Source organism: Danio aesculapii, chromosome 9, assembly GCF_903798145.1.
Source record: "Danio aesculapii chromosome 9, fDanAes4.1, whole genome shotgun sequence".
In the NCBI taxonomy this organism is placed as follows: domain Eukaryota; kingdom Metazoa; phylum Chordata; class Actinopteri; order Cypriniformes; family Danionidae; genus Danio; species Danio aesculapii.
The window spans coordinates 9,344,269-9,364,158 of NC_079443.1; the positions used below are offsets into that span (position 1 = coordinate 9,344,269).

General features: G+C 37.8%; 1 protein-coding gene across 1 annotated transcript in view; it reads right to left on the bottom strand.

Moving 5' to 3' along the window:
* The window catches only part of ttf2 (transcription termination factor, RNA polymerase II), a 19,690-nt gene extending 8,861 nt beyond the window's left edge, over nt 1-10,829 (bottom strand). The window contains 14 exon segments of the mRNA XM_056465336.1: nt 298-482; nt 586-691; nt 1,174-1,324; nt 1,472-1,570; nt 3,081-3,162; nt 3,528-3,685; nt 3,788-3,967; nt 7,274-7,388; nt 7,476-7,745; nt 7,747-8,403; nt 8,549-8,618; nt 10,175-10,261; nt 10,432-10,543; nt 10,731-10,829. Coding sequence (XP_056321311.1) covers nt 298-482; nt 586-691; nt 1,174-1,324; nt 1,472-1,570; nt 3,081-3,162; nt 3,528-3,685; nt 3,788-3,967; nt 7,274-7,388; nt 7,476-7,745; nt 7,747-8,403; nt 8,549-8,618; nt 10,175-10,261; nt 10,432-10,543; nt 10,731-10,758 — 2,300 coding nt within the window. The 5' untranslated portion in view covers nt 10,759-10,829.
* Nucleotides 10,830-19,890: the final 9,061 nt, after the last annotated feature.

The following is a 19,890-nucleotide window of genomic DNA, read 5'->3' on the forward strand; positions in this document are numbered from 1 at the left end:
TCAATTCACCTATAGTGCATGTCTTTGGACTGTGGGGAAAAACCCAAGAGACCCGAGAGAAACCCACACCAACATGGAAAGAACATGCGAACTCCACACAGGACCCAGTAAACGGCAACGGACCCAGTCGGGGCTGGCTGTGAGGCAATCGTGCACCTCTGTGCTGTCCATTTTCATGACACATATAGTGTATTTTATTATTAATTAAAATTTTAGTATGTTTTGCACACTCTGCTTTTAATGCTATGGTGCTTCGTTTCAGTTTTGATTGGTCATGTGACAATAAACTGATCATACTTGAGCAGCGAATACATGTCCAGCAGGTTGTTCTGAATAGGGGTTCCAGTGACAGCCCAGCGGGATCGGGCCCGTAGCTTACACACTGCCATGGACGTCTGGACTTTAGGGTTCTTAATGTTGTGGGCCTCATCGAGAATCACACGTGCCCAGGCTACACGCAAAAGAGGAGGCAGATCTGAAGCCTACAAACATAAGCAAAGACACATCTTAGTGGTGCCAAGTTCAATATCTAAAACATCTCAGCTAATAAATGAATCACAAAAACAACGATGTCACGATTCATACCACATGATCAGAGTCCTTAGAGGGTCTCTCTGCATCCTCCTTCTGCACAGGAATCTCCTTAGAGACCAGGCTATAAGTAGTGATCACTACATCATGCTCAGCAAGTCTGGCGGAGACAGATTTACAAGAGAGGATGAGAGATTAGGCAAAATTACATGCAAAAGCAAAATGTGTAAGTCAGAAAAAGAAAAATCTGAGAAAAGAAATCTGTGAGCTGCAGCATACAAGTATGTACTGTGACTTCAAGAAGTACTTTTACACTTAACGTGAGAATACTTTTGCAAAATAAAACAAAATATCAAATAAACTGATAGCAATAATGCAGAAGTGTATATTTTAAAGTAAACCCTGAAAGGAGCTGACTTTATATCGCCACTAAAAATGCCTCTGGAACAAATTGGTGGATTGAACAATAAAAATAATAAAAAATACAGGTCACAAGTTGCCAAATGGTTTGTTATTGAGTATTTCATGTAAAGGAAATTTTATATGCAAATTAAAGTTTCGAAGTAATTTTGGGCAGAATTTATTTTATGTAAACTTGAGTGTTTTGTTGGTGGTGTGCAATTATGCATGTGTGAGACCTACACGCTTGCGCTCCTCTGTCGATTGGGGCCGTGATACAAATACACAGTGAGGCGACTGCTCTTCACACGCTTGTCAATCTCCTTCTTCCAGTGATGCACCAGAGAAGCAGGACAGATGATCAGCGTCCCCTGAGAAGCCACTATGGATGAACCTGAAGATGAAAATTATGATACATAAAATCCAGCATCTTTGACAGTTATACAACACATCAGAAAAACATCAGAAAACCCTAGTTAAATGAGATAAAAAAAAAATGCATAAAATCTAAGTTTGAGAGCTATTAATCAGTGTTCAATACCATGTTTAGAGATCCACTCCTCCAGTTTCTCATCCTTCTTCTTCTGAGACAGAATGAGGGAGATCATTGTGAGGGTCTTTCCTAGGCCCATATCATCAGCTTCACAAAAAAACAAAGACAATTTTATGACATTTAATAGACTGTGCTCTCATGTTCCTACAGTTATTAATTCTGTAATTATATTGCTACAATATAGATTATATAACTACTTTAATACTTATATCTATTATTTAAAAAGTATACATTTTATACATAAATTTACTTTATATTTTATAATTTTACTATGAATGTATAATAGTAAAAAAAAAAAAAAACTCTGGGCATATTAATGCGAACAGCAACCTTAACTAGTTTTCAAATTTCAGTTTAAAATTTTTTCCAGCATTATGATGATGATGAAGATGAGCTTTTATTTGTCACATACACTGTTACATGCAGTGAAATTGGCCCCCTAAGACCATACACAAACATCACACATTTCAGGGTAAGATAGGTCAGTCGAGAGGCAGCACAGAAAGAGAAAATAAGATACATTAGGGACAAAAGAGGTAAAAAAGCCCCTCCCAGACTGTCCTTAAAGTAGGGCAGTGTGAGATCAGGGGGAAAAAACGTTCCAGCAACAAGCACATAAACACATAACCATAGACATATCTTTGCAACAGGGGAGGGGGAGAGGGAGATAGTTCGATGTAGGCAACAGCCATCCAGTCCTGCAGCTAGAAAAGTGCTGGTCGCAGATCCGCCTACACACACCGGGGGTGAAAGCACATGAAGGCGTGGAATATGGGTGGGGGTGATATTGTCTATCTGCTGTGTGCGTGTGTGTGTGTAAGCCTGTAAAGTCTCAACAGATGTCCCTGAGGAAATTCAGAGCATCTCATTATCTTGTTCATTAGTCAATTTAGCTCCACTCTTCTGTAGTCTATTTTCTCACACACACAAAAAAAAAACCCTCATAATATTTAGGGTCCAAGTTATTGACTTATCATGGTGTAACCTGGTGTGATAAATTACATTTCTATTAATGACCGATTGAAAAACACAATAAATCTTAAACCCACTTTTAACTAAATATCAAATTCCTGGACTTTCACCGATTAAAAAAAGCAGATAATGAACAGAAAGCAAGATACTGTTGTGCTTTACATAATATTAAAATTGTCTATGCTTGAACAGCCATTATGAGAGCAACAACAGATAATGTACCTCAGATTTTAAAATGAAATGAAAAAAAGAAACAATATTACTCAGTCAAACAACTGGTCTGTGACGGGGTTATTTAGTAGCCAAAGCCCTTGAAATTTCTACTGAAAGAAAAAAAAAATTGAGCTGAAAAATAGTTATTACAATAGGCAAAATGTGTGAAATGTGATTAAAAAAACATAATGCTGTATAGAAAAATTATGATTATGATTAAAAAATTATTTTGATAAATGGAAACTAAAATTGAAAGTTACTAACAAAAGTCCCTGATATTCAAGACTTTCAACAAAAAAAACCTGACATTCAATTTCTGCAAAAGACCTTTTTTTAATTCAATGACAATGCAGCAGTTCGATGACCCATGGGAACCCATGCATCGTTTTTTAAAAAGGGCACTAAGCATTACCCAGAATTCCTCCACATGGTTTCTGAGTCTCTCTCCACAGCAGCCAGGTCAAAGCTCTCCTCTGATGAGGCAACAGCTCCACCTGGTGAAACAAGTTCATTATAACATCCATGGTTAAATAATGCCATCACGGTTACCAAAAAAAAATGAACAATGAGCAGCATTAAATATAACATCAAAAACTTGAATGTGAAATGAATAAACAATATATTTAAATGAATAAATTATTGTCAGTATGTTGATGCCATTTTCAAAACATGTCTAGTATACAATATATAACAATATATAGTTTTGGTTTATGACAAAGATAAACAGTATATTTTATAATATATATGCTTAAACACCACATCTTAAAGTTGGCCATGCAGTCAAATTGAATGAATGAACGAACGAGTGAATGAATAGGGAATAACAGAAAAACGCCGTTTACAGGTTGAACTGACTGACCTTGAGTCCTCTGGGATCGTGTGCCTCTGTGTCTTCTGTGGGGCAGGACTCCAGCGAGTCATGCAGATGGTCGATGGCCTCAGTGGTGGCATTGCGGACAGCCAGCAGTCTGTTCTCAGTCATCCTGCCACCATAGAAAGCCTGGCTCTGAGGATTCACTGCTCAGAAAAATGGCCAAATCAGCATATCCATACGCTTACTAATGAAATCAGCACTGAAAACACCAATTTGTAGGAGAAGAATGAGATTAAACACTACACCTCCAAACATCTGGGAGTAGCCTTGGCTGAGGTTCAGGCCCAGCGAGGCACTGGAGGACTCCTTTAGCATGACAGCTGGAGCTGTGGGCAGCAGAACGGTTCCTCCTGGACGACTGAACGGATAGGAAAAGCTGTGTGGGGTTTTATGTTCTGCCTCTGCTCTGTCTTTATCTTGACACTCTGTTTTAAAACAATGGGATGATTTCATTCATGTTTCAGCACATTTTCCTCAGTGTGTGTATATGAAGAAGAAATATTTATTTAGAAACACCATGTTTTGGGGTAGTTGCACCATCCATATTTGTTCTGTTAAATGTACATCATGATAGGGATGTTCATAATAAGCGATTAACAGTAAACCAAAAGGGTGCATTTTTAACCGATTAACGGTATTAGTTAAATGATTAAAAAAAGATTATTTTAACATTTTTTTTTAAAGATTTGCTGCATAAACGTGCAACGCATATTTGTTAACTCGCGGGATGGTAACACGTGCAGCCACACGTGTCTTCAGACGTATTTTGTCAAAGATGCTAAATCAGCACTGATGCAAATTGCCTCTGTCCTGGATCCACATCATAAACACCTCCGTTTATTTGCACAATTGCAGAAAGAAGCCACAAAACAACATATTAGGGCTGCTTGATTATGGGAAAAATCATAACCACAATTACTTTGGTCATAATTGTAATCACAATTATTCAAAATGATTATCAGTTGAAGTCAAAATTATTCGCCCTCCTGTGAATTTTTTTAATATATATAAATATTTCCCAAATAATGTTTAACAGAGTAATTTTTCACAGTATTTCCTATAATATTTTTTCTTCTGGAGAAAGGCTTATTTGTTTTATTTTAGCTAGAATAAAAGCAGTTTTTAATATTTTGAGACCTATTATAAGGTCAATATTATTAGCGCCTTTAAGCAATATATATTTTTGATTGTCTGCAGAAGAAACTGTTTTACAATGACTTGCCTAATTACCCTTAAGCTTTTGAATGTCACTTTAAGCTGAATACTAGTATCTTGAAAAATATCTAGTAAAACATAAATGTACTTTACATCATAGCAAAGATAAAATAAATCAGTTATAAGAAATGAGTTATTAAATCTGTTATGTTTAAAAATGGGTTGAAAATAAATCTTTGCATTAAACAGAAATTGGGGGGAAAGGGTCGGTAATAATTCAGGAAGGCTAATAATTCTGACTTTAACTGTATATATGCACAGTTATTTTCCTCCCTGTAAATAAGGAAAGGGGAATAAATACAATAGAATGAAAATATGAAACAAACTGTGCTTTAAGCATCTTCACTGTAAGGGTAAAAAACTTCAGCTACAAAAGTCCTTAAGTCAAGTGCAGTTAGTGATTTTCTCCATTTGTTGTTTGATTCATAATAAAAACAGGCGGCAGGAGGAATATTGCGCTGTTACTTTAAGAATAGTGCGCCTCTGTCTGATATGGTTTCTCTTTCACGTGTCTTTTGACTCTCAACTTGTTTGTTTATTACACAAATTAGGGTTAATATGAATATTTACTAAACACCGTGCTCTGACACAAATGTGCATGTATTTGACCGTTAAAGCACTCCCATCAAAATGGCGTTAGATGTGTGTGCTCCGCTCGTCTCCGAGGTTAAGCACACACACACCCACAGAAGCATGCGGTCTCGTTCGCGCTTTTAAACATGAATGATTCGAATGTTCATCAATGAATGATGCGCATCCCGTGCTGCAACATTAATAAAAGCATGTACTGTACTGTAATGTAATGTTCACGTGGAACTGAGCTTTGCAGAGCAACAAATGTGTACAACTGGAAAGGGGGCGGTATATGATGCAATAATCGTTATCTCGATTAATGCTTTTTCATAATCGTTAGAAGCCTAAATCGAAATAGGATTTTCGATTAATTGCACAGACCTACAACATATGCGCCTTGTCATTGTCTTTTATCATGCACCGTGCACTCAAACCGTGATTAAGACTGATCGGATGCTGAGATGCTATGCCGGTTTAGAAGGATTAAGTCGGTATTTGCGTTTTGTAATCTACATTTGAAAGTTAAGAAAAATATCAGGACTACTTATTTTATTCTTTTTATTATTTTATTCTTTTTTAAGCAGTTGGAAACACTGGAGTTGTGTGAATATGTTCTGTTGTTAATATGTTCTATATGCTGTTGTTCGCATGTTTAAATAAATCAGTATTTTAAAATGTATTATTTAACATATCAGACACAAAATAGACACGTCAATTCATTCTTTAAATTAAATAATAATGTAATATTAACTTAACCAGTTAACGGTTAATATTATGTTAACGAGCGGTGGTTGTTGGTTGGCAAAATTAACCGTAATGAGCATCCCTACATCATGATTTAGATTTTTTTTTTTATATAAAAAGAATACATATCCTGCCAATACCAATCAAGATAAATACAAAGCTAAATGACTAGACAAATTCCATTAATCTGATTTCCCACTCTTATTATATAGAAAAATAATCTCATTGAGAAATTTAGATAACCTTTACTTAATACTAAGGATGTCAAAATTAATTATTTCTTAGATGCAGATGCATAGATATAAGATCAGTAATAGATCATCATAGTCCAGTTATAACATACTGACTTAATTTGTCATTTATGTGCCATGTAACAGTGGTGAGGAAGTAAAATATAAGTAAATTCTCCCTACTCTCTGTGACACTCTTTCACTGACACTGAAAATACAGTAGAATGACCAATGAAAAAAACACAATAAACACACAGCTTAAACCGAAACGTCCTCAGGGTTCCTACTTATAAATAAATATTAAATTCACTGACTTTCATTGACTAAAAAGCTTATAATCACAAGTAAGCAGGATACTATTGTGCTTTACATAATATTAAAATGGTCTAAACTTAAACAGTCATTATAAGAGCAACAATGGATAATGTACAATGGATAATGTATGGTAATGTAATTTGAAATTAAATGAAGAGTAACAATATTTCTCAGTCAAAAAACAGTTTTAGATGTGGTTATTTTGTAGCCAAAGCTCTCAAAATTCCTACAGAAAGAGAAAAAAATTGGAGCTTATAAATAGTTATTACAGTGGGGAAAATGTGTGAAACGTGATTAAAAAAAACACAATGCTCTTTAGAAAAATTATGATTATAATAGAAAAAAAAAATTTGATAAATGGAAACTAAAATTGAAAGTGACTAACAAAAGTCTACTAAACTTTCGACAAAACAAAAACAACAACAATCCCTGACTTTCAATTTCTGGAATCTTTTTTAAATTCAATGACATTGCAGCATCCATCCATCCATCCATCCATCCATCCATCCATCCATCCATCTATATATATATATATATATATATATATATATATATATATGTATATATGTATGTATGTATGTATGTATGTATGATTAAAGGTTTTTACATATTCTTCAAATATGTATGTGTGTGTGTGTGTGTGTATAATCTCACCAGAAACTGTAGTCAGGCTCAAAGACTCCAGAGCATCTTCCAGATCCTTCACCTGACTCTTCAAACGCTCCCCTTTATCTGGCAGAGCAGACACATTCACCACTGAAAGAGTGGCCTGGCGGATAAAGCACACAGAGAATTAAAAATAACCAGTTCAATGAAAATGTTGAGAAATACGAGAAAGAATTAATGAGCGAGTAACCTTCTTCTGCTTGAGCTGGGCTGTGAGCTGGCTGTGGAGGGCTCTGGGGTCTTCAGACTGACCCTGGACTTTAGAAGCAATCTGAAAACCAGGGTACGAGGTGATTGTTTTCTGAACAGGTGCAGCTGGAGTTGGAGCACTCTGCTGTGTTGGAGGCTGTACCGAAATCAGCTGAACATCATCGTCCTCGTCGCTCCACTCACCGAAGCGTGCTATTCCCCTCTGATCCTTCTTCTTGTTCTGATTTGGTTCTGGCTTCTGAACATCTAAGTGCCGTGGACTTTTCAGAAACTGTCCCATTCTGTGACGTGGAGCAAGAGGGTGACTGGCTTAGAGTTTTATCTGAACCTGATTTTGAATTAGAAGTGCTTTGCTTGTTTGAGGTTTTCTTATTAAGTCCAGATGAGCTCTTTGAAGGGCTGTGTGCAGAGCCGCCACTTTTTCTAGGACTCTGCTCCTGCTGGTCTTTGAGGTTGTTCTCAGATTCAGTCTGCCCTTTATCATTTTCCTTCACAGGGTTTGAACTCTCGGGACATGTCCCGTCCTCTGCTGTGCTCTTCGGTTTCTCATCATCAGACACGGTCTTCTTTATCTTCATCCCAGCGGGAAGCGTCTTGTTTCTCCAGGACTCTGAATCTGCAGAGTCTCTTCTCTCTGTGTCACTTTGACCAGCAGGCCCTTTCTTTTTATTTCCATCTCTCTCTGTTGTCTTGGTTTGCTCATCTTTCTCTTTAGCACAATCACGATCTTCCCCATTCGCATGTTTATTTTCATCATTGACCTCTCCTTTGTCCTTTTCAGCATCTGGATCACTCCTGAGTTTTGAAGGCTTGTCTTGTTTTATCTTGACCTTGAAAGGGTTTCTGACCGGAGTCAAGCTGGAGGATTGAAGATTTTCCAACAAATCAGTCTGTCGCTCAGGATCTTTCTGCAAAACAACGATAGATCAAATTAATTTAGGCAAGACATACATTTTGTCATTTTACAAACAAAACATCTGATTTAATTATACCGTAAAACGTAAACACAAATATGCAAAACATTCATTAACATATTTTTAGAAACAGTTGTACCTCTTTCCATGGAACACATCCGCACCACTTCTGTCCCTCAGTTTTTCCAAGCATACAGCGATAAAACAACCTGATAATAAAAGAAAATAAAGTATTAAATGAATATTTACAATCTTTTTCTCGTCATCTTTCATTGTTTATTTTCATTGTCAATTACAGGGATGTTTTGTAGATTTGACAAATGTGACTACAAATCACCAACAAGATCATTTGATGCTTATAAAAATACAAAGAAGAGTCCTTTTGGATTCATGAATAATAGTTATAGTTCATTTATTTGTTTATAAAGCACAATAAAACAACAGTTGTTGACCATTGTGCTGTACAAGCCTAAAAGCAAATTATCAAAAACAGACAGCAACAGACAAAACAACATAGAATACATCCAACATACCACACAGTATCAACGGTAAACAACAGGACACTAGATAGATACAAGAAGATCAATTTTCTCCCAATTTAAAAGCTTTCTGGGAGCGGTAGTTTAAGTTTCCCTCTGAACAAAAATTTATTGGAAATTGTTCTAATGGATAAAGGTGGCCCGTTTCACATTTTAGGACCTACTACTGAGAAAGCTCGATCTCCTTTTTTCTTCAATTTGGATCTGGGAACTACTAGCATTTTCTGGTTCGATGACCTTTAACATCTGCCAGATATTTTAACAGTCATAAGATTAGAGACATAAGTCAGAACCTGGCTATTTAATACCTTAAAAACATACATACAAATTCTAAAACATGTCGGCAGCCAGTTTAGGGAGCACAGGATAGGAGTAATGTGTTTCAAACTTGCAGGTGCCAGTAAGTAGGTTGTATTTTGGACCACTTGAAGACGATTTATTCAGGATTGGCCAATACCCATATAAATTGAGTTACAGTTACAGTAGTCGATATATATATATATATATATATATATATATATATATATATATATATATATATATAGTATATACTGTTTTTATACTATACTAGATGATATAAAAGCCTTGACTTTTAATAAACTTTGGCTAATAATCTCAGCTGGAAAAAACAAGATTTAACTACTGCAAGAACCCGTTTGTCAAATAAAAGGGCAGAATCAAGGATAAAACCTAGATTTCTTACAGATGGTTTAATGCAGTCAGATAAATTGTCCAACGTTTGGTTAAGCTTTCCTGAGCCAGCTAGAGGTCCAAAAACATTTGCCTCAGTCTTCTTCTCGTTTAGTTTTAAAAAACCATTTGCCATCCAAGCCTTAACCTCTGACAAACAGGCAGACGGTACACATAGCCCAGCACTCTCATTTTGCTTGAGAGGCACATAGATTTGCATGTCATCAGCATAAAAGTGATAATATAGACAATACTTCCTAATAATAGTTTAGATAAACCTATAAGATTGCTTATGAATTAAGAACATTATTAATTAGGTTAGAATTCCTGTCTCATTGGAGAAACAGTTAATAAATTATTCGAATGTCAAAATGATTCCTAATTAATTTCGCATACGATTTTTAAAACTATTAAAAGAAGTTAAACGATCAAGCCTCTGCAAACCTGTTGATATTGGACTGTAATAGAGATACCTAATCCATAATAGTATAAGTAATCAGTCTCATAAAATATAGATTATACAACAAAAGTCTTACTTGTATTTGTCCTGTTTTTCATTGTAAATTAGTGTTTGAAGTTCAACCATGGAGTCCTCATGCTGAAGGCAGTGAGATGCAGGGATTCTGGAAAACATACAGGACCTCAGAGCAGAGCAACACACTGGCTAATTCACATTTCATTTGAAAAGCAAAACCACGTATTCTGTTATCCAACGTGTCCATAAATAATGTAAAAATAAAATAAAAGGTTGATGATGTTATTATAATGTCTTTATAAATGTGTGTACACTCACTTTGTAGGCAGTGTAAAATTGCAGGGCGTTGCATCACGTGCAGTGCAAACATAGAAACTTTTCCCCTTATTCGGTCCTTCCTTTACACCAGTTTTCAACAAGCAGGTACTTCCTAAATAACCCAAGTCGAATTAGTTAGTTTGGCTTGTGAAACAAAAACGAAGCTAACCAGAGCTTTCACATTCATGTATCAAAATTCAGCGACAGCATTATAATGTTCCTATAGCTTTTATGAACTGCGTTCAAGATAAAATTGCTGAATGCCAATCCTTTATACTGTGATAAATATAGATACTCACCGTGTCTTTCACACAAAACTCTTTCCATAGTGTTATGACAGCGTCAATTTTCATTCACTCACTGGCATCGCTTTCAGTTTTAACACAAACACCCGCCACCGTCGCGGTTTTGATGACGTATGATGCACTACAGCCAATGAACGCATTACTAAAATAACAAACTGATGTCAGGCTAGTTTGAGATAGGCAAATTCTGCACAGAACCGATCACCGATGATGGTGAAGTCTAGATCGCATACGTGATCGGCCGGAAGTGCGATATGCACATCAATATAGCAGCATTTTTTTATGACACTGTATAACAATAATTAATATTTTTACAGTACTGTGACGGTTGGGTTTAGGGTTGGGGTGGGGGTAGGCCTTAATAAAATACAAATTATTGGGTAATTTAATAGATAGCTTGGTACAAATATTGTTTTTACATTACTGTGATGCTTGGGTTAAGGGTTGGGGTGGCGGTAGATGGTAATAAAATACAATAAATGGGAAATTTGATAAATAATATAATTCTCGTTAGCTTCCAGCCGCAACTCTATCCGATCTAGCAACAACCACCGTTTTTTATTGAACAATTCAAAATTAAAAACATTTGGGAAAAGCCAGGGGATAACAACAAGGAAAAAGAAAAAGACAAAAAAAATCAATAAAAACATTTATAACATAACACGTATGTTATACACTTAACAGCTTTCTTATTTGTCAGATTAGTTTTTATATAAAGCTTAAATTCTGACTTCAAAATAATAAAGCTTGCAATCACTGTACTTGCTTTGTGTATACTGAATTTTGCCAACAGAAGTAATAAATTGATCAAAAAGTATTCTTTTTAGTGATGACCAGTTGAATGTAAGAAAACCATGCAAATAAAACATTTTTCAAACAAATTTGAAAACAAAAAAGTTGATTCTAATAAAAGAGCAGAAATTAAACCAAAAATTAACTACATACAAGCAACTCAAATGATAATATAAATGCCGGTTAGAAATGTGTCCGAGTTGCATCCGCCAAAAAACTCTCATGATGGCGAGGCGGATGCCACAGATTGAGCAGTCGGCTGCAGTTGCTCTCCAACGACTGTTCTCAGCAAAAGCATGATGGGAAATCATTGGCTGATGACACAGTTTAATGCTTATTGGATGAGACTGACAAATTACACTTCTTGTGTTTTTACTAGGTTCATACCATAGACTGTAAGGTTTATACCTGTCAGCAGGCCCGGATTAAGAATTCAGAGGCCCCTGGGCACAATGTCTTGTAAACTCCCTACCTGGCCGCACCCCATAGTTGAATTAAAAAATAAGATTAACAAAATATTTTTTTATTAACATTAATCTATAATGTATTGTCCGCATTTTAAAAATAAATTATATATAGTACACATATTTCTAGTCTACAAAGATTTGACTTATTTTTAAAGCATTTAAGGCACACTTTGAAAAAAAAAACTACTACAACTAGAGAAAATTAATGGATTTTAATATACTTGTTCAAGTTCACAGAAGCAATACTAAAATTTATATTTAAGGATATTTTTATTGTATAACTTTTACAAACTTATAACCAGACCAGGATTAAAAATTCAGAGGCCCCAGGGCACAATGTCTTGTAGGCCCCCTACCAGGACTCACCCCTAGTTGAATTAAAAATAAGATTAATATAATATAAAAAAAATCACTAATGTATTGCCCGCATTTTTTAAATAAATGATATACAGTACATATATTTCTAGTATAAAAAGATTTAACTTATATTTAAAGCATTTAAAGCATACTTTGAAAAAAAAAATACTAATACAACCAGGAAAAATTAATGGATTTTTATATACTTGTTCACGTTCACTGAAGCAGTACTAAAATATATATGTATATATATTTAAAGGTATTTTTAATGTATTATTTCGACAAACTTATAATGCATATGATTTGGATATAACACCTCTCCAATCCAGTCCTTTGAATCTGAGTCTTCCATAATACACACACTTATTAATGATTCCTTCTTGTCTTCCTTGTGATGAAGAATAGAAGAACATGTTCATCAGACGCTGGATTTGAACTCGGTTCATGATTGATCGCATCAAAACACATTACCATGCGCTTTACAAGCTGCGCCACTCACGCTGCTGTTAGAGTTGCTCTTTAGTTTAGTTGCCCCCCCCTGCAGGGGCCAAAAGAGTGCATGGGCCCCTGGGCCTGTGCCCATGATGCCCATTGGTTAATCCGGCCCTGCCTGTCAGTATACTTACAAATAAATAATTAGGATGTGCACGTGCTGTATTTTATTTCTCTCTTAATTTAACATCATGCTTGTTGTCATTTTCACTTTTTGGTATGTTTTTGTAAATTTTGTAGATCGTAATATTCATGCAACACTATTTATTGAAAATCCATGCAGTTAAAGATACATACTGTATACATGCATACAAACAAAGGTAATCAGATTTTTTTTTTTTTTTAGAATTTTGCCATATGTCTCATGCTTTTGTGGTTTCATATGAGAAGTGAAAGGATTGGTGTAAACAAACAAACACACACGCACGCACGCACGCACGCACACATATTTATGTGAAGTCAAAAGTTATGTTTATTAGATCAAGAACTTTTTCACAGTATTTCCTACAGCCTAATAGTTTTTATTTTGGAAAAAGTCTTAGACTATTTATTTTAGTCTGGCTGGAGTAAAAGAAGATTATTTAGGTCTAATAAGCATGTTAATATAATTAGCCCCTTATATAAGAATTTCTTTATGTCTACAGACCAAACCACTGTTGTCCAATGGCTTTCCTCATTTTTCTTTAACATACATTAACATATTCTGACTTCTTTAACATTTAACTTTTTAAATTGCACTTTAGGCTGAATACGAGTATCTTGCAAAAACGTTTTATAATTTTATACACTTTTATAATATAACATCAAACATTTTATAATATAATATTATTTCATCATAGCGAAGCCTAAAGTATTTTAGTTATTAGAATTAGTTATTAGAAATTAGTTTCTGATATTGTTGAAAAAAAAATTAGTTAAACAACACTTTTACATATTTCCACATTCAGGGTGGAAAATTACTACATTTAGAGCGTTTAAAGGGACTAAAGTTCCAAACCATGGGAAAAAGAGGCATGTATCAGGTTTGTGTATAAACTGCTTATTTAATTTTATATAGATCTTAATGATAGATTTATTAAAGATTTATCAACCTCCTCCCTCTATCTCTCTCTTGTGTGCCTCGTATTGCAAGCGAACGCAGGGATTTTTCCCAAAATAACCTAAAATTTGGTTACATGTCTTTTTTTTTGGCAAAATATGTGTGTAACAGGGAAGTGACTCTGACAACGGAAGTGTGGATCCAAATGCAGGGTTTTATTAATGGGATGGTCTGGCAAGCAATGATCAACACAGGAGCAAACAGATGTATTCACCTTATACTCTGTGGGAACAGGCTCAGCCATTTGAAACTTTTCGGCTCGAGACTTCCGGTCTCATTCACTTCCATTCATTTTTAGACATTAAAAACAGCTTGTTTTGCTGCTTCATGTCGCAACTGGATATTTTCTTATTGTATTATTCTATTTTGTCTGTATAGTCATGTAAACACTTGTTTGTAGAGCAAGTAGTTTGACTGTTTACTGCCGTTTATTATTCCTAGTCACTTCTCCCATGGACAACTTAATCGGAAGTTCTAAAACAATCGCAAAAACGAGCGCAGTTCCACATTGCAGAACAAGATTAATAAGGGCAATCCAGAATCGTAGTCAAAGTAACAGGTTGAACAGGCACAATGCAGGCAGCAAGCATGAATTAGTAAACAAACATGGCAAAGCAAAGAAGATATAGGCAAGGGAAACGCATTGTAATGTCACAAAAAACAAATAACAAGACTATGTGTGTTTGAGCTGTTTTTTACAGTCTATGTGAATGTAATTCGTCACGATCAGGAACCGGTTGTGTGGTGCATGACTGAATATGTAATCCATAAATGGCGGATTTGTAGTTCTCCAGCGATCTGTGAGTTTACCAGCGATCTGCACAGGCTGGATCGCTGGTGATTGTGACAGAACCCCCCTCAAATAGCGGCTTCCAGACACTCCAAATAGACATGGGGCCTTATGTATCAATGCTGTGTATGCACAAAAACTTTGTGTACACCAGGTTTCACGCTCAAGATTGGTTTTGCTAACGATGAAATTAACGTGAGAATGTGCGTTGGTCCACGCCAACTTCATGTCTGGCATATGTGCATTTCTTGTGTGTGTTTGTGTTTATTTCCATTGGTGACTCCTAGAGGCAATTGTGTTAAATTTCACACTACAAAGTATATTTTAGCTGTGCAATGGCAGCTGTATGGGACAGGATCATCCGCATGTCTAGCAGGTATATAAGATTTCCATACTATGCAGTTGACCAGCCAAACATTAAAGCGCAATTTGCAGCGATCGCCGGTTTTCCCAATGTGATCGACTGCACGCACATTGCTATAAAGGCGCCATCTGAAGACGAATTTGCATACGTGAATCGGAAACATTTCCAATAATAAATGTGCAAATAATATGTGATGCTCAAATGTGCTTAACGAAATACACAAACTTATTAATGATTCCTACTTGTCTTCCTCGTGATGAAGAGTAGGCAAAATCTGATAAGTAGTGGGGGGAAAAGGAGTTCATCAGACGATGGATTCGAACTGGGTTCAAGATCGATCGTGTCAAAACATGTTGCCTTGCATTTTACTAGCTACACCAGTCACACTGCAGTTTAGCGCTCTCTTTAGTTCTGTTGTCTCTGTCAATCAAACGGTGATTATATATATATATATATATATATATATATATATATATATATATATATATATATATTTTTTTTTTTTTATTGCATTATAACACAATTACAATAAGGCAAAATTCGAATAACAACTATCATCTACATTTATAGAACAGAGCACAGATAATAAAGTCAATAAAATAGTAATACAAAAAGATACACTTAACCATAGAATAGACACACAAACACAAGCAAAGGAAAGAAAGAGGGAAAAAAGAAAAGAAAAACATTTACACCAGGTCTTCTATCAATTAATTTTTTTTTCAATAAACTAAACAGTCTTCTAGCACATTTTGATTGTATCAACTTTAAAGATTTACAATATAGCCAAAATTCTTTTTGGAAAACTAAAAATAGTGGTTTTGTTTTAAGGCATTTGCATTTATGAATATGATATTTCCCCAAAATTAGAATATTGTTCAATACAAATTGAAAATTAATATCTTTCCCTAATAAACCAAAGAGAATATCATTTTTAGAAAATTGTGAGGACAACTTGAGAGAAATCTTTAACCACTCGAAAAGAGTCAGACCAAAAGGTTCTGCTATATAAACATTCAAAAAATAAGTGTGCAGTCGTTTCAATGTTATCTTTACAGAAAGTACAATTGTTGTGATCAAAATTAAATCTATGACTAAGAAATTCTGAAGATGGGTAAATATCATTAAAATGTTTTAAATGTACTTCTTTAGCTTTGGGAGGTATTGGAAAGGGAAGAAACATTGTTCTTAATTCGATAATAGAGCTTTTGGAAAAAGAAAAGACACATTATTTCTATTAGCTTGTATTGGATATTTAACTTGGGTTAATATTAATCTTATTATTTTATTAGGTATTTCACTCAGAATAAAATCTTGTCCATTTATCAACAAATAAGGCAGATGAAGTGTGTAATTTATATTGACAACCACATTACTAACCATCGTTAGAAATGCTTTCGGGATAGGTTTCAATACCCAAGTGTATTACTTATGATCACATTCAAAGTTATATTTTTCACAAAAATTTCTATGACTGAGAACCTCACCTTCTTTGTCTAATAGATGGACAACCGACCAAATACCTCTCTTCCACCAATCTTTATAAAAATAAGATTTGTTTCTAATTAAAATGTACCTATTGTTCCAAATTGGTGAATTATGTGGGGAAAATTATGTTTGTAAATTAATTACCAGTATAAAAGAGCCTGTTTATGAAATTCTGATAATTTAAGAGGAAGTTTTGGTAATGAAAAATCACAACGTAATAAAAGATCTATTCCACCTACACTCTTGAAAATATTCTTTGGGATATAGAACCATAAACTATTATCACTAAGCAAAATGTTTTTTAGTCAATTAATCTTAAACATGCCATTCATACAATCAAAATCTTAGGCCTGCAGACCCCCCTCTTTATAATCCTTCACTATTGTTCCTTTTTTAACATAATGAACTTTTCTCTTCCAAATAAAGTTAAAGTTCAACTGATAATTAATTAAATTGTTTTGTAAGAAATGGGAAGGGAACCTGCAGGGTAAATACATCTAGAAAGAGATTCCCCTTTTGTTAATAAAACTCTTCCAAAAATAGAGATGTCCCCTTGCAACCATCTATCCAATCTATTTTTACATTCGGAAATCCTATTAGAAATGTTAAGTGTATCACTTAGTTCTTTATCTTTAGTGATTACAATGCCAAGATATTTAATACTATATTTAACTGGGATATTGCAAATTTGAGTGAAATTGTAATGTTTTAATGTCATTATTTCACATTTCTTTATATTTAGGTATAAGCCAGAGGCCTTAGAAAAACTACTGATTATTTGGAGAACTTTTGGTACCTGATCAGAATTCTTTAAAAACAAAGCTGTATCATCAGCCAATTGACAAATTATTATAGAATAATCCTCAATTTTAAGTTGTTCAACATCAGAACTTTTAAATGCAAAAGCAAGCATTTCAACGTATAGCAAGCATTTCAGCAAGCGTATCGAACGCCTTATAAAAATCTAGAAAAAGCATTATTCCAGGATCATTAATTTTATAGCTATAATCAATCAAATCTTGAACTAAACGTAAGTTAATATGAATCGAACAACCCCTCAAAAAGCCAGACTGTGTATTGCTAATAATTTGTGATAAACCATCCCTCAAACGATTAGAAAAAACATGTGCTAAAAGTTTATAATCATTATTTAAAAGTGTAATGGGTCGCAGATTATCGAAATTTATAGGATCTTTGCCGGGTTTTGCAATAAGGATTATAACTCCTTGCTTCATGGTAAGGAGGACCACCCAGGGAGAGTGGCAGGACCCTGGGGAAACCCGCTGGGGTCACAGACCCTGCAGCTGGTAGGCAAGGCGCCCTCAAGAGCCCAAACTGCCACCCTAGGGACAGTAGCTGGCCCCTGGGGCAGCCTACTGGGGTCACAGACCCTGCAGCTGGAGAGCAAGGGGCCCTCAAGAGCCCAAACTGCCACCTAGGGACAGTAGCTCGCCCCTGGGGCAGCCTACTGGGGTCACAGACCCTTCAGCTGGAGGACAAGGGGCTCTCAAGAGCCCAAACGGCCACCCAGGGACAGTAGCTGCCCCTGGGGCAGCCTGCTGGGGTCACAGACCCTTCAGCTGGAGGACAAGGGACCCTCAAGAGCCCAAACTGCCACCCAGGAACAGTAGCTGGCCCCTGGGGCAGCCTGCTGGGGTCACAGACCTCTGCAGCTAGAAGGCAAGGGGCCCTCAAGAGCCCAAACTGCAACCCAGGGACAGTGGCTGGATCCCTGGGGAAGCCTGCTGGGGTCACAGACCAGGCAGCTGGAGGACAAGGGCCCTCAAGAGCCCAAACTGCAACCCAGGGAGAGTGGCAGGCCCCTGGGGCAGCCCACTGGGGTCACAGACCCTTCAGCTGGAGGACAAGGGGCCCTCAAGAGCCCAAACTGCACCCAGGGAGAGTGGCAGGCCCCTGGGGCAGCCCACTGGGGTCACAGACCCTTCAGCTGGAGGACAAGGGGCCCTCAAGAGCCCAAACTGCCACCCAGGGACAGTAGCTGGCCCCTGGGGCAGCCTGCTGGGGTCACAGACCCTTCAGCTGGAAGGACAAGGGGCCCTCAAGAGCCCAAACTGCAACCCAGGGAGAGTGGCAGGCCCCTGGGGCAGCCCACTGGGGTCACAGACCCTTCAGCTGGAGGACAAGGGGCCCTCAAGAGCCCAAACTGCCACCCAGGTAGAGTGGCATGGCCCCTGGGGCAGCCTGCTGGGGTCACAGACCCTTCAGCTGGAGGACAAGGGGCCCTCAAGAGCCCAAACTGCCACCCAGGGACAGTAGCTGGCCCCTGGGGCAGCCTGCTGGGGTCACAGACCCTTCAGCTGGAGGACAAGGGGCCCTCAAGAGCCCAAACTGCAACCCAGGGAGAGTGGCAGGCCCCTGGGGCAGCCTACTGGGGTCACAGACCCTTCAGCTGGAGGACAAGGGGCCCTCAAGAGCCCAACTGCCACCCAGGGAGAGTGGCAGGCCCCTGGGGCAGCCACTGGGGTCACAGACCCTTCAGCTGGAGGACAAGGGGCCCTCAAGAGCCCAAACTGCCACCCAGGGACAGTAGCTGGCCCCTGGGGCAGCCTGCTGGGGTCACAGACCCTTCAGCTGGAGGACAAGGGGCCCTCAAGAGCCCAAACTGCCACCCAGGGAGAGTAGGCTAGGCCCCTGGGGCAGCCCTGCTGGGGTCACAGACCCTTCAGCTGGAGGACAAGGGGCCCTCAAGAGCCCAAACTGCCACCCAGGGACAGTAGCTGGCCCCTGGGGCAGCCTGCTGGGGTCACAGACCCTTCAGCTGGAGGACAAGGGGCCCTTCAAGAGCCCAAACTGCCACCCATGGACAGTAGCTGGCCCCTGGGGCAGCCTACTGGGGTCACAGACCCTTCAGCTGGAGGACAAGGGGCCCTCAAGAGCCCAAACTGCCACCCAGGAAGAGTGGCAGGCCACTTGGGCACCCCACTGGGGTCACAGACCCTTCAGCTGGAGGAAAAGGGGCCCTCAAGAGCCCAAACTGCAACCCAGGGAGAGTGGCAGGCCCCTTGGGCACCCCACTGGGGTCACAGACCCTTCAGCTAGAGGACAAGGGGCCCTCAAGAGCCCAAACTGCAACCCAGAGAGAGTGGCGGGCCCCTGTGGCAGCCCACTGGGGTCACAGACCCTACAGCTAGAGGACAAAGGGCTCTCAAGAGCCCAAACTGCCACCCAGGGACAGGAGCTGGACCCTGGGGCAACCCGCTGGGGTCACAGACCCTTTAGCTGGAGGACAAGTGCTCTCAAGAGCCCAAACGGAAACCCAGGGACAGTAGCTGGCCCCTGGGGCA